Genomic DNA, 16,023 nt, shown 5'->3' on the forward strand with positions numbered 1-16,023 from the left:
CAAAATGGAAGATTTTTATGGATAGAAGCAGAGGAGGTGGCAAAAGGTATTAGCAAAGGAAAAGAAAGGATTATTTCAGGCCAGGCTGTCTTCTAATGGGGGACTGACACTCCAGGGGCCTTTTTCATGCAGTTACTTCATTAGTACTGATTAGGAAATTTCAGGTGGACTGTTTTAAAGGTCACATCTCTGGGAGGGATTGAAACCATCTTAGTTTTTGCTATGATGGGGATGGGGGAAGAAATGATCCCACTTGGGGCTTGTTATTTCTTTTTTAACAGTGTGATGGTACAATTTTGCATTTCTCTGATAAATAGGTATGTACATTTTCATATGCTTTTTGGCCATCCAGATGTTCTCTTTTACATGAGTTTGAGCAAGCTCTGGGAGTTGGTGATGGACAGGGAAGCCTGGCATGCTGCAGTCCATGGGGTCACAAAGAGTCAGACACGACTGAGCTGAACTGATGTTTTCTTTTGAGATGTTCCTTTTTAAATATTTTTCCCATTTAAAAAATTGGGTTATTTACCTTTTTAAAAAAAAAATGATTATTGGAGTATGAGTTGGAGTATGAGTATTGGAGTTGAATTTACAATGTTGTGTTCATTTCAAGGGTACAACAAGGTGAATGAGTTATGCATATACATATACTCATCCTTTTTCAGATTCCTTTCCCATATAGGCCATTACAGAGATTGAGTGGAGTTCCATGTGCTATACAGTGGGTCCTTATTAGTTATCTGTTTTATATATAATAGTGTGTATATGTCAATCCCAACCTCCTAGTTTATTTCTGCACCCTCCTCTTTCCTTCTTGGTAACAATAAGTTTGTTTTCTATATCTGTGACTTTGTTTGTTTTGTAAATAAATTCATTAGTGTCATATTTTAGATTACATGTACAAGTAAATATCATATGATGTTCATCTCTGACTTCACTCAGTATGACTATCTCTAGGTCCATCCACGTTACTGCAAATGGCATTATTTCATTCTTTTTATGGTTGAGTAATATTCCATGGTATATATGTACCACATCTTCTTTATCCATTTCTCTCTCAGTGGACATTTAGGTTGCTTCCATGTCCTGGCTGTTGTAAATAGTGCTGCAATGAACATTGGTATGCATGTATCTTTTTGAATAATGGTTTTCTCCAGATATATACTCCTGAGTGGAATTGCTGGATCATATGGTAGCTCTATTTTTAGTTTTTTAAGGAGCTTTCATACTGTTCTCCATAGTGGCTGTATCAATTTATATCCCCACCAACAATGTACAAGGGTTCCTTTTTCTCCACACACTCTCCAGCATTTATTGTTTATAGATTTTTTTGATGATGTCCATTCTGACCAGTGTAAAGTGATACCTCATTGTAGTTTTGATTCACAGTTCTCTAAGAATAAAGTGATCTTTTCATGTGCGTCTTAGCCATCTTTGGAGAAATGTCTGTTTAGATCTTCTGCTCATTTTTTGATTGGGTTTATTTCATTTTTAATGGCTGAATAATATTCTATCTTAAATATGTAAAGCTAAAGATATTTTACATAACTAATTTCTTGAATGACTCCTTCAGGTTGTTGTGAAATTTAGTTGTCTTTCTTTGATTATTTTTTTTTTTTCTGTATAAATAAAAAGTATTTCAAATCACATTGCTCTTTGAGAGTGTAGTAGTGGGCACTGGCTGACAAATATTCAAAGATAAAAAGATTTTATTCAAGAAGGTGAGTGGGTCATATCCTTTTTGCCTCATTTCTTTCCTCCTACTCCCCCACCCCCTTAAATCACTCCCTTTTCTCACATGAAAGCTAACTGAATCCTCTTTGTAACCTGTGCCATACTAGTATTATACATGTATGTACTAGGGATGGGATAAGTGTTTTTGCTCTTTTTGTACTTGCTGAGGGACAGAGTGGAATATTAAAAATAAGTTTATTTTCTCTGAAAACTCTCTTAAAAGTATCTTCCTTTTCTAGCATGAAACTTGTTTTTCTGCCTGTTAGCCCTTGAACTCAGAATTTTTTTTAAATATTGAGACTCAGGAAAGAGAGGAAATAACATAAACTAGAAAGAAAAGGAAGGAATAAATAAATAAATAAAGCATGGTGCTAAGAGGTATGAGTTGGTTGTGGGAGGAAAAGACAGTCATTGTGCACATTTATTCACTGATAGAGCAAACATTAATATATTCAACAAATTTTGAGTGCTTGACCACTAGGTAAGCTCTAGGGACAGACCTATGAATAAGATATGCAAAGGATCCTCTTTCAGTGGAAGAGAGAGAAATGAATGAACAAAAACTGTGATAGTTTATGAACAAAATAAACAGGGTGCTGAGAGAGATTAATGTGTATACAGTGTGGTGGTGGCTGAGACTTGTTTTTGGTAGAAAAGGCAGAGAAGACTTCTTTATGGTAGCAACATTTAAGTTGGCACTAAAAGTGAAGAAAAAGCCAAGGAAAAAGCCAAGAAGAGGCTCTGAGGCAGGAAGAAATTAGGCATGTCTTATATAATGTATAAGAGCTGGGCCAATTGTAATCCAATAATAGTTATTTGAAATTTATGTTGAAGGAATAGTAGGGCTACTCTTGTTGATCATGAGTTTAGAAATATAAAACTTGATCGATAACAATATAACCAACCACTTGTACTATTTAAGTCAAATTACAAGCTTTCTAGACCAGTACTGTTCAGTGGAACTTTCTGTGATCATGGAAATGCTGTATAGTTCAGTAGTTTTTAATATGGTAGCCAGTAACACATGGGGCAGTTAAGCACTGGAAATTAAGCTACACAACTGACAGGTCTTTTATCTGATTTTCACTTAAGAAATTTTAAATTTGAATAGACTAATGTGGCTTATGCAGAGTACATCATGCAAAATGCCAGGCTGGATGAAGCACAAGCTAGAATCAAGATTGCTGGGAGAAATATCAATATCTTCAGATACACAGATGACACCACCCTTATGGCAGAAAGCAAAGAGAAACTAAAGAGCCTCCTGATGACTGTGAAAGAGGAGAGTGAAAAAGCTGGCTTAAAACTCACCTTTCAAAAAACGAAGATCATGGCATTTGGTCCCATCGCTTCATGGCAAATAGATGGGGAAACAATGGAAACAGTGATAGACTTTATTTTCTTGGGCTCCAAAATTACTGCAGATGGTGACTGAAGCCATGAAATTAAAAGACGGTTACTCCTTGGAAGAAAAGCTATGACCAACCTAGACAGCATATTAAAAAGCAGAGACATTATTTTGCCGACCAAAGTCCATCTAATCAAAGCAAAGCTATGGTTTTTCCACTAGTCATATATGGATATGAGAGTTAGACCATAAAGAAAGCTGAGTGCTGAAGAATTGATGCTTTTGAACTGTGGTGTTGGAAAAGACTCTTGAGAGTCCCTTGGACTGCAAGGAGATCCAATCAGTCCATCCTAAAGGAGATCAGTCCTGAATGCTTATTGGAAGAACTGATGCTGAAGCTGAAACACCAATACTTTGGCCACCTGATGTGAATAACTGACTCACTGGAAAAGACTTTGATGCTGGAAAGATTGAAGGCAGGAGGAGAAGGGGATGACAGAGGATGAGATGGTTGGATGATCTGACTGACTCGATGGACATGAGTTTGAGCAAGCTCTGGGAGTTGGTGATGGACAGGGAAGCCTGGTGTGGTACAGTCAGTACATGGGGTTTCAAAGAGTCGGACTCGACTGAGTGACTAAACTGAACTGAAATGTGGCTTATGGCTATTGTTTTTTAGGTAGTGCAGTTCTAAACTCTGCATGTGATGGATTACTCAGGTAAAACTGAGGAGTTGATTTGCCTCATCCCATAATCTAGTGAAGATAGAAATCAGTAATTTAGGATTTTAATGAGTCTGAATTTAGGAGTTTATCAGTTTCTTAGGTCATACTTCAGCCACCTTTATTGATGAAAATCAGCCTTCTCTTGATAAGAATGAAAGGTGTAAGAGTTTGCTGCAACCCTCTGAAATGTACAAGAACACCTTCACAAAATGCTAGTCAACCTATACTTTGTTTTCTTCCAAAGGATAGAGGAAAGGATGCTATTTGGTAGCCTGTGATGCTGATTAAAATCAGGAAGACAAAATTAAACATTCAGAACTGTAATTACAATACTTAAAGAGTATGTAGTTGTCTTAGAGGAAGAAAAGTGTCTATAAAATTAGTTTATCTGACTACAATCCAATATTATTGCCACTCTCTGTGATTAATCATCACTGTCATCTCAGGAAGTCATCTTGGGATAAAAATAGATATAAATTAATTATACAATATCCATTTTTCAAGATTTTTTAAATTCTATAAATATTTCTTTTCTTTTGTATAATTTGTTTAAATTTTGTTTTAGGGAATATAAAGTCTTATAAATACTTTTATAATAAGTCAATTTCAATCCTATTCTCCCAACCTGATTTTTTAGGAAATAATGCAGTCTCTAATTCCTAAAGTTTTACTAGCAAGTAAGAAGGGGTTGCTGAATCTGTATTTTTATTTTAAAATATTTATCTTATGTTTTGATTTATTACTTTTATTTCAGAATGTTACAGCTTTTATAAATTAGATTATTGAGTCATTTATTTTTGCATTTGTATCTCCTTAGCAGCTATCCTTAGAAGATAGTTATGGAGCAATGTCTTCACTGAATTCACCTTAATATATATTGAGCACCATCTTTATGTAAGGCACTGTGCCAGGGGTTTTGGCAATGTAAAGGTATGTAAAATAAAATAGCAATTTTAGAGGAACATAGAGACTTATAAAAATATGGGATGAGAAATATTAAATAATTGGATAAAAGGCATAATATTTGAATCTTTTAAGAACTTTAAAACCAGCTATTAGTAATAAGAGAAAAAAAGGAGATCATGTATAGTTGGAGAGATCTGGGAGTTTCCTGGAGGATATGTAGTGTATCTGAGAGGCACTGCTAAGTAGGTAGGATTTCGAAAACTTCAGTGGGGAGCCAAAAGAGGGCATGGTGAAGAGCATTGTAGCTGGACCCACTGGCATGATGAGTAGCCAAAGTGGGTAAGAAAATGAGAGTTGTATTTAGGGACTAAAGCATACTTCAGTTTCTGTAATGTGTTTGGCATATGTGAAAGAAGTAATTGAAAATAAGGTTAGGAAAGGTAGATTGTTCCCACATTATAGAGGACCTTGAATTGTTAAGTTGAATAGTTTGGATTTAAATACTAGAAGATTATTAAATACTTTTTAGAAGAATGGCTTTCTGAGTAATCTGGAAGAAACTCATCACTAATTTATTATGCATCTATTGCAAGTAAAGCACCCATTCCAGTCCATTTTAGTTCACTGATTCCTAAACTGTCAATGTTTACTTTTGCCATCTCCTGTTTGACCACTTCCAATTTGCCTTGACTTATGGACCTGACATTCCAGGTTCCTATACAATATTGCTCTTTACAGCATTGGACCTTGCTTTCATCACCAGTCACATCCACAACCGGGTGCTGTTTTTGCTTTGACTCCATCCCTTCATTCTTTCTGGAGTTATTTCTCCGCTGATCTCTAGTAGCATATTCGGCACTTACTGACCTGGGGAGTTCATCTCTCAGTGTCCTATCATTTTGCCTTTTCATACTGTTCATGGGGTTCTCAAGGCAAGAATACTGAAGTGGTTTCCCATTCCCTTCTCTAGTGGACCACATTCTGTCAGATCTCTCCACCATGACCCACCCATCTTGGGTGGCCCTACATGGCATACAGTCCACGAGGTCGCAAAGAGTTGGACACGACTGAGCGACTGAACTGAACTAGGTTTGTCCTGGCTTTTCGTCCAAGGAGCAAGCATCTTTTAATTTCATGGCTGCAATCACTGTCCACAGTGATTTTAGAGCCTAAGAAAATAGTCTTGCACTGTTGCCATTTTTTTCCCATCTATTTGACATGAAGTGATGGGACTGGATGCCATGATCTTCGTTTTTTGAATGTTGTGTTTTAAGCCAGCTTTTTGACTCTTCTTTTTCCCTTTCATTAAGCGGCTTTTTAGTTCCACTTCGCTTTTTGCCATTAGGGTATTGTCATGTGCATATTTCTTCTGGCAATCTTGATTCCAGCTTGAGCTTCATCCAGCTCAGCATTTGGCATGATGTACTGTGTATATAAAATAAATAAGCTAGGTTCAGTATACAGCCTTGACGTACACCTTTTCCCAATTTTGAACCAGTCTGTTTTTCCATGTCCATTTCTCACTGTTGCTTCTTGACCTGCGTACAGGTTTCTCAGGTGGTTTGATATTCCCATCTCTTTAAGAATTTAAGAGTTAGTTACTAGGTTAATTTAAAAAATTGAAACCATGATGAGATGTCACAACATAACCTTCCAGAATGGTTAAAAGAAAACATAGCTCCACTGAAAAGTCAAATACTGGAAAGTATGAAGAAAAAAATGAATCAGACATTGCTGGTATTACTGTGTGAAGAATTTTGTAGTTTCTTCTAATCAGAAAGATGGTAACGATGACCCTATATGCGAGATAGCAAAAGAGACACAGATGTAAAGAACAGATTTTGGACTCTGTGGGAGAAGGCGAGAGTAGGATGATTTGAGAGAAAAGCATTGAAACATGTATATTATCATATGTGAAATAGATCTCCAGTCCAGGTTCGATACATGAGACAGGGTGCTCAAGGCTGGTGCACTGGGATGACCCTGAGGGATTGGATGGGGAGTGAGGTAGGAGGAGGGTTCAGGATGGGGAACACATGTACACTCATGGCTGATTCATGTCAATGTATGGCAAAAACCACTACAATATTGTAAAGTAATTAGCCTCCATACCTTCATACAGGTTTCTCAAGAGGCAGGTCAGGTGGTCTGGTATTCCCATCTCTTTCAGAATTTTCCAGTTTGTGGTGATCCACACAGTCAGAGGCTTTGGCATAGCCAATAGAGCAGAAATAGATGTTTTTCTGGAACTCTCTTGCTTTTTCGATGATCCGGTGAATGTTGGCTCCCTATAATGTTGGATCTCTATAATGCAAATATTAATGTGCTTGATGTTGTCCCAGAGGTCTCTTAAACTGTCCTTATTTCTTTTCATTCATTTTTCTGTTCAGCAGCAGTGATTTCCAGTTCTCTGTCTTCCAGTTCTCTGATCCATTCCTTTGTATCATTTAGTCTACTGTTGATTCCTTCTAGTGTATTTTTTGTTTCCATTATTGTATTCATCTCTCTGTGGTTCTATGTATTTTCTGCAAACTTCTGACTTCTTGCTCTGTACATCCATTCTCCTCCTGAGTTCTTTGATCATCTTTATAATCATTGCTCTGACCTTCCCTCAGGTAGATGCTTATCATAACGTCACTTATTTCTTTCGGATTTTATCTTGTTCCTTTGGCTGGGACATGTTCTTGTGCTATCTCATTTTTCCTAAGTTGCTATTCCCATTTTTATGTATATGGTAGTTTTGTTACATTTATTGACCTTGGAGAGGTATGATGTGTCCCAGCAGCACACAACCCTCTCGTCACTCAAGCTGTGTATTCTAGGACTTGCTCCAGTAGGGCTGCGTGGGTCCTTCTGTTGTGGCAGGCTGACTATTCGACAATTTGGTAGGTGTGTTTGGCCCCAGCCTGGTTAGTTGCCAGGCACTGTGTTGTGTGGATGCTGCTGACTACTGGTTAATGGGACATAGTCACAAGGTGGCTGGCAGCAGAACCATAGGGAGCTGTGGGGTTAGTACTGGCTCACTGGTGGGCAGTGTCTGCATCCAGAAGACTCCAGGCCATTGCTTACCCACACTGGTGGTTGAAGCCAGGTCCTGGGGTTAGTGCCAGACCACTGGCATGCAGAGCTCTGGGTCCTGGAGTCTGACTGAAGGATCCAGAGACCTCACACCTGCTGTCAGATGGGGGTGGTTACTGATACAGTTTGGTATGTGCTTTGTGATGTCTTGAAGTTTGCATTGGCCTGCTTTGTGGCAGGACTGGGACCCATCTGATCCTAGGGTAGGGTTTTTCCTGATGTAGGCCGGCTAGATATGCACACGGAAGGACTGTGGTTTTCTTGCATCTCTTGTCTCACCTCTGGTGTGTGAGGCTGTTCTGGAGGCTAGTGTATACTTCCTGGAGTTCAGAGTTGGTGCCTGCCCGCTGGTGAGTGGAGCTGAGTCTTGGGTCTCTGATGTGCAGCGCTATGTCAAGAGGCATGTCTAGAGGTGATTGTATGCTCAGGAAGTCTTTAGGCGGGCTGTCTGCTGACGGGTGGGCCGTGACCTTGCCCAGTTAGTTGTTTGATGAGCTGTGTCAGCATTGGTGCCTGCCACTTGTTGGGTGGGGTCAGCTCTTGGCACTGATGAATTTGAAGGCGGATCTCAAGATGGAGGCCACCAACTGCAGAGTCCATGCTGTAGATAGCCCCCACATATGTCTGCCGCAAGTTTCTCTGTCTTCAGGGTGAGCCACAGCCACCCTGCACCCCTCCAGGAGTTTTCCCAAGGCAACCATGTTTGTCTGGTCCAGGCTTCTATCAATTTATTTCTTTTGCCCTGGTTCCCAGTACATGTGAAACTTTGTGTTTACTCTGTAAGAGTGAAGTCTCATTTCCCTCAGTCCTTTGGATCTCCCAATATTAAGGCTCATTGGCCTTCAAAGCCAGATACTCTGGGAGCTCCTTTTCCTGGTTCAGGAATCCCCAGACTGGGGAGCCCAACGTGAGCCTTAGAACCCTCCCTCGTGTGGGAGAAGTACTATATTATAATTATTCTCCATTGTGCATTGCCCACCTGGGGCGTGGGACTTGATTATATCTTGAGTGTGCTTTCCCTCCTACCTGTCTTGTTATCATTCCTTCTTTATGTCTTTGTTTATGGAAGACCTTTTCTGTATAGGTTCTGATTTTCTCCGGTGATGGCTATTCTGCAGAAAGTTGTGATTTTGGTGTGCTCGTGAGAAGAAGTGAATTCAGGATCTTTCTACCCCCATCTTTGCCAGTCTCCTCAAAGGAAACTTCTGTATCTCTTATGGCATTTGAATCAACAATCAATAACTGCAGAATAGAGAAAAAGCAAATTATAAGGATCAGACAAAAATTTTGATATTACTACAGGTGCAATATCATTTAAAATGATTAAATATACATTTAAAATGATTATAGGGTGATTTATAAACAACTTTACACTAATATCTTTGACCATGTAGGTGAAATAGACAAAATGCCTGAAAAAGTAAAACTTAACTAAAACTGATACAAAAAGCAGTAGAAATCTGAGTAGTCTTTCATCTGTTAAAAAAGCTGAATTCAGTATTAAAAATCATTTCACATACCAAGCACCTTTTCCAACCACAAAACTATGGATTAAAATCAACTATTTAAAGAAAAGCTGCAAAAATACAAACTCACAGAGGCTGGACAATATGCTACTAAACAACCAATGAGTCACTGAAGAAATCAAGGGGAAATCAGAAAATACCTGGAGACAAATGAAAATGGAAACATGATCCAAAATCTATGAAGTGCAACAAAAGCAGTTCCAAGAGAGCAGATACACCATGCTTAAATGGGATTTATCATAGATTCTAGGATGGTTCAGCATTGGCAAATTAGTCAGTAAAATACACCATATTAACAAATTGAAGAATAGAAATCATATGATTATCTCAATGCGAAAAACAAGCTTTTTAAGAAATTTAACATTCATTTATAAGAACTCTGAACCAAGTGTATATAGAGGGAACACACTTACATCTGGTAAAGTCCATATGTGAAAACCCTGCAGCCAGTATGGTGCTCAGTGGTGAAAAACGGAAAGCATGTCTGTCAGAGCAGCTATTATCAAAAATACTAGAAATAACAAATGTTGGCTAGGATGTGCAATGAAGGGAACACATGCACAATGTTGGTAAGAATGTAAATTGGTACGTCCACTATGGAAAATGTATGGAGGCTCCTCTGAACATGGAAAATAGAATTACCATACAAACCAGCAATTCCACATCCGAGCATTTTCAAAGAAAGAAAAACATTAATTCTAAAGATATATGCACATTTGTATATATCTTTAGAATATGATATATTGCAGCATTATTTACAATAGCCAAGATATAGAAACACCCTAAGTGCCCATCTATAGGTGAATGGATAAAGAAGATGTGGTACATATGTGCAATGGAATATTGTTGTTGCTTTAGTAACTAAATCATGTCCAACTTTGCGACCCCATGGACACAGAAGCCCACCGAGCTCCTCTGTCCATGACATTTCCCAGGCAAGAATACTAGAGTGGTTACCATTTCCTTCTCCAGGGAATCTTCCCGACCCAGGGGTTGAACCTGCACCTCCTGCGTTGGCAGGTGGATTCTTTATTGCTGAGCCACCAGGAAAGCCCAATGGAATATTCAGTTCAGTTCATTTCTGTCACTCAGTCATTTCCGACTCTTTGCAACCCCATGGACTGCAGCACTCCAAGCTTCCCTGTCCATTAGCAACTCCTGGAGCTTGCTCAAACTCGTGTCCATTGCATCGGCGCTGCCATCCAACCATTGCATCCTTTGTCATCCCCTTCTTCTCTTGCCTTCAGTCTTTCCCAGCATCAGGATCTTTTCCAGTGAGTCAGGTCTTCTCATCAGTGGCCAAAGTATTGGAGTTTCAGCTTCAGCATCAGTCCTTCCAGTGAACATTCAGGACTGATTTCCTTTAGGATTGACTGGTTTGCTCTCCTTGCAGTCCAAGGAACTCTCAAGAGTCTTCTCCAGCACCACATTCAAAAGCATCAGTTCTTTAGCACTCAGCTTTACTTTCTAGTCCAACTCTCACATACATACATGACCACTGGAAAAACCATAGCCTTGACCAAATGGACCTTTGTTGGCTAAGTAATGTCTCTGCTTTTTAATATGCTGTCTAGGTTGGTCATAACTTCCTTCCAAGGAGCAAGTGTCTCTTAATTTCATGGCTGCAGTCACCATCTGCAGTGCTTTTTGGAGCCCCCCAAAACTAAAGTCTCTCACTGTTTCCATTATTTCCCCATCTGTTTGCCATGAAGAGATTGGACTGAATGGCATGATCTTAGTTTTCTGAATGTTGAGTTTTAAGCCAACTTTTGCACTCTCCTCTTTCACTTTCATCAAGAGGCTCTTTAGTTCTTCACTTTCTGCCATAAGGGTGGTGTCATCTGCATATCTGAGGTTATTGATATTTCTCCTGGCAGTCTTGATTCCAGCTTGTGCTTCCTCCAGCCTGGCATTTCACAAGATGTAGTCTGCATATAAGTTAAATAAGCAGGATAACACTATACAGCCTTGACGTACTCCTTTCTCAATTTGGAACCATTTTGTTGTTTGATGTCTGGTACTAACTGATGCTTCTTGGCTGGCATACAGATTTCTCAGGAGACAGGTAAGGTGGTTTGGTATTCCCATATCTTTTACAGTTTTCCACAGTTTGTTGTGACCCACACAGTCAAAAGCTTTGGCATGGTCAATAAAGCAGAAGTAGTTATTTTTCTGGAACTCTCTTGCTTTTTTGATGATCCAGCAGATCTTGGCAATTTGATCTCTGGTTCCTCTGCCTTTTCTAAATCCAGCTTGAACATCTGGAAGTTCATGGTTCACATACTGTTGAAGCCTGGCTTGGAGAATTTTGAGCATTACTTTGCTAGCTTGTGAGATGAGTGCAATTGTGCAGTAGTTTGAACATTCTTTGGCATTGCCTTTCTTTGGGATTGGAATGAAAACTGACCATTTCCAGTCCTGTGACCACTGCTGAGTTTTCCAAATTTACTGACTTACTGATTGCACCACTTAAACAGCATCATCTTTTAGGATTTGAAATAGCTCAACTGGAATTCCATCACCTCCACTAGCTTTGTTCATAGTAATGCATTCTAAGGCCCACCTGACTTTTCATACCAGGATGTCTGGCACACCATCGTGGTTATCTGGGTCATGAAGATCTTTTTTGTATAGTTCTTGTCTGTATTCTTGCCATCTCTTCTTAATATCTTCTGCTTCTGTTAGGTCCATACCATTTTCATCCTTTATTGTCCCCATCTTTGCATGAAATGTTCCCTTGGTATCTCTGATTTTCTTGACGAGATCACTAGTCTTTCCCATTGTATTGTTTTCCTCTGTTTCTTTGCATTGATCACTGAGGAAGGCTTTCTTATCTCTCTGTGCTATTCTTAGGAACTCTGCATTCAAATGTGTATATCTTTCCTTTTCTCCTTTGTCTTTTAGCTTCTTTCTCAGCTATTTGTAAGGCCTCATCAGATGACCATTTGTCTTTTTGCATTTTTTTCTTCCTTGGGTATGGTCTTAATCACTGCCTCCTTTACAATGTCAGGAACCTCCATCCATAGTTCTTCAGGCTCTCTGTCTATCAGATCAAATCCCTTGAATCTATTTCTCACTTCTACCGTATAGTCATAAGGGATTTGATTTAGGTCATACCTGAATGGTCTAGTGGTTTTCCCCTAGTTTCTTCAACTTAAGTCTAAATTTAGCAATAAGAAGTTCATAATCTGAGCCACAGCCAGTTCCCAGTCTTTTTTTTTTTTTTTGACTATATAGAGCTTCTCCATCTTTGGCTCCAAAGAATATAATCAGTCTGATTTCGGTGTTGACCATCTGGTCGTGTCGATGTGTAGAGTCTTCTCTTGTGTTGTTGGTAGAGGATGTTTGCTATGACCTGTGTGTTCTCTTGGCAAAACTCTGTTAGCTTTTGCCCTGCTTCATTTTGTACTCCAAGGCATCTCTTGTTTGTTAGTCCACGTATATCTTGACTTCTTACTTTTGCATTTCAGTCCCCTATAATGAAAAGGACATCTTTTTTGGGTGTTAGTTCTAGAAGGTCTTCTAGATCTTCATAATCAGCCATAAAAAAAGAATGAAATCTCTGCATTTTTGTTGACATGTATGGTCCTAGATGGTATTATACTAAGTGAAATAAGTCAGAGAAGGACAAATAACCGTATGATTTCCCTTGTGTATGAAATCTTAAAACAGATGAATAAAAATAACAAAACAGAAACACAGCCATAGATGCAGAGAATAAACTGGTTGCCAGAAGAGAGGCAGGGTCGGGGTATGTTTGAAATAGGTATGGGACATTAAGTTAACTTTCAGTTACAAAATACATGACACACAGAATGCAATATACAATGTGGGAAATAGCGTCAATAATAATGTAGTATCTTCGTCAGGTGACAGATGGTAACTAGACTTACTGTATAGGAAGGGCCTACTGACAACAATGTTAATCTTAATTATATTGTACTTTATATCCCCAGTACTTATTTAGCTTTTAAGTGGGTCTTATAAATTGTGGCTTTTGACCAACTTCATCCATTTCTCCCTCCCCTTGGACCCCACCTCTGGTAACCACAAATCATATCTGTTTTTCTATATCTCATAGTGGGCATTCCAACTCAAGGTGATGCCAGCAGTAGTATGTGAGATAGTCGCTGGAGCAGCTCTCAGTTTCTGCTGGTTACTCATTTTCACAAGATAAGTACAGAAATGCCATTAAAAAACAAACAAAAAAAAAGAAGAGCTCCCTCTAATTTTTCCCTTCCAATCTCTGCCTCCACTTCCTATTTCTGATCCTTGTTGCCCATGTTATCCAGCCCACCTGCCTCCCCAGTCTTTTAGCCCTCAGTCTGCTTCCCAGCATTGTCCACCTGTTTCAGTGTCATGCTATATCTTTTCCCCTCTTCTGACTAGTGTCATCTCTTCTTGCCCCTACTTTAAGGATTTTTGTTCCTGGATCTCCCCCTGGTCCTTCCAGACCATCCATTTGCTGCCTTGTTCATCTTGCTCCTCCCTCGTTACTCACCCTTTCTTGATACTCCTTTATGTTTGCCCCTACTCCTCCTCCTGGTCTTTATTTCTAGCCCCGTGTGCTGTAGTCCTGATCAAAACTCCAACCACCCCCAATCAGATCTGGAGATGCAGTTATATCTGGCGACCTGTATTCTCTATTTTCGGTCTTTATAATTGGTAGATTGTAGAGTGAGTTTTCTAGGTAATACCCTGTGAACGAGAACAGTATTGCATCTTCTTTTTCAGCTTTAGGTCTCCAACTCCGTGTCCCTGCAGCAGATTCCACTGATTGGAGTCTTTGGTACAATGTTGAATTTTAGCAGTGCTAATGCGCAGCCTTGTATTATTACTGAATTTTGTGCAGCACTTCTGATGTTTCACTGTCAAGAATAGAAATCGATATAGGTTTTTGGTAGAGATTCTTTATCAATTGAGAATTTTCTTCCTATTTCTAGTTTACCAAGAGTTTTCTTATGTACAGGTGTTAACATTTAGTGAAACGTTTTCAGCATCAATTATTTTTTCTTTCTCTTTTGTAATTGCAGTAACAGATTTTCTAAGGTTATAACATTTTTAATTGTATTTAATTTTAAACTTCTGTCAGTTGAGGCTCAAGCGATATGAGAAAATAAAATTTTAAGATGCATTATTTTCTATTACAGAAAGGTGTCTTCAAAGGAGATGGAGATGACACATTAGAAAACTTGGCAGCTGACCAAAGGTAAGGCTGTGTTACCAGAAAATATTTTCTTAATTGTGTTTAATTATTGTTAAAAATTTTTTTTAGTATTAGGAATGTTTATTTTCTAGTCTGCTCTAATTAGGTTTAAATGACCTGTCATTGAATTGACAAGGGAAAAAAAAGCTGCTATCATCATCTCTAAGAGTGGCTCTCAACTGGGTGATTTTGCTTCCCTTCCCTCCCCAGATACTTGCCAACGTCTGCTAACGGTTTTGCTTGTCACTGCGTGGAGGGCAAGGGCACTAGTGGCACCTAATGGGCAGAGGCCAGTAATGCTGCTTAAGATCCTACAGTGCATAGGTCAGCCCCTACAATAAAAAAAAAAGTTATTCAGCTTGAGATATTAATTGAGCTAAGGCTGTGAGAATCTCTGGTTTAGGAAAAAGGTAAAGTATTGATTGCTATGGAGAAAATGAATATAAAAGTTTTGATGGAGAAAATTAACATAAAAGTTTTGATGTTTATTTATTTCATGTTATATACTTATTAAACTAGATTAAACAGAATATGCATTTTTCTAACTTTGCATTTTTTCTTAGCTTTTTAGTTCCTCTTATAACTGAGTATGATAAGCATTTGGAAGAACTAAATGGTCAGCTGAAATATTATCAGGTATGAAATCATATGTGTTAATCCTTTGGTAATATTTTCTTTAAAAAAGAGGTAAATAGAAATTGTTTCTTCACAAATCCTTTGCTAAGGAAGAAAATATTTACCTATAATCAATTTACAGCATTGTGTTAGTTTCAAGTGTACAGCAAAGTGATTCTGTTATCCACATTTATATGTTTGTGTATATATGTGTATTCTTTTTCAGATTATTTTCCATTAGAAGTTAGTATAAGATACTGAATCTAGTTCCCTGTTCTATACAGTAGGTTCTTGTTGTTTGTTTTATATATAATAGTGTGTATCTATAAATACCTGTGTCTTAATCCCTGTATAGTGTGTATCTATAAATCCCTAATATATCCCTCTCCCCTCTTTTCCCTTTGGCAACCATAAGTTTGTTTTCTATGTCAGTGAGTCTGTTTCTGTTAATTTGTATCAATTTTTGATTCTACATATAAGTGATATTGTATGATATTTGTCTTTCTCTGACTTACTTTACTTAGATGTTAATTTCTAAGACCATCCATGTTGCTGCAAATGCATTACTTCATTGTGTATGGCTTGAGTAATATTCCATTGTGTATGTGTGTGTTTATACGTATATGTGTGTGTAATGTGTTTATATATATCGCACATCTTTTTTATCTGTTCATGTGTTGATAGATACTTAGGTTGCCCCCAAGTCTTGGTTGTTGCAGATTGTGCTGCTATGAACATTGGGGTGCATATATCTTTTTGAATTAGAGTTTTTGAATTAGAATTAGTATTTTTTGGACTATGCCCAAGAATGGGATTGTTGGATCACATGGTAATTCTGCTTTCCATTTTTTAAGGAACCTCTATACTGTTTTCTGTAGTGATTGT

At 38.3% G+C, this 16,023-nt stretch overlaps 1 protein-coding gene across 5 annotated transcripts in view; it reads left to right on the top strand.

Annotated features, from left to right (window-relative positions):
* Positions 1-16,023, top strand: part of SCLT1 (sodium channel and clathrin linker 1) — a 235,649-nt gene that overhangs the window by 25,395 nt on the left and 194,231 nt on the right. For all 5 annotated transcript variants that reach the window (XM_055550266.1, XM_055550267.1, XM_055550269.1 and 2 more), the window contains 2 exons: positions 14,468-14,526; positions 15,087-15,159. In XM_055550266.1, coding sequence (XP_055406241.1) covers positions 14,468-14,526; positions 15,087-15,159 — 132 coding nt within the window. The remainder of the gene's footprint in view (positions 1-14,467; positions 14,527-15,086; positions 15,160-16,023) is intronic.

This window comes from Bubalus kerabau, chromosome 16 (genome assembly GCF_029407905.1).
Source record: "Bubalus kerabau isolate K-KA32 ecotype Philippines breed swamp buffalo chromosome 16, PCC_UOA_SB_1v2, whole genome shotgun sequence".
NCBI classification, from domain to species: domain Eukaryota; kingdom Metazoa; phylum Chordata; class Mammalia; order Artiodactyla; family Bovidae; genus Bubalus; species Bubalus kerabau.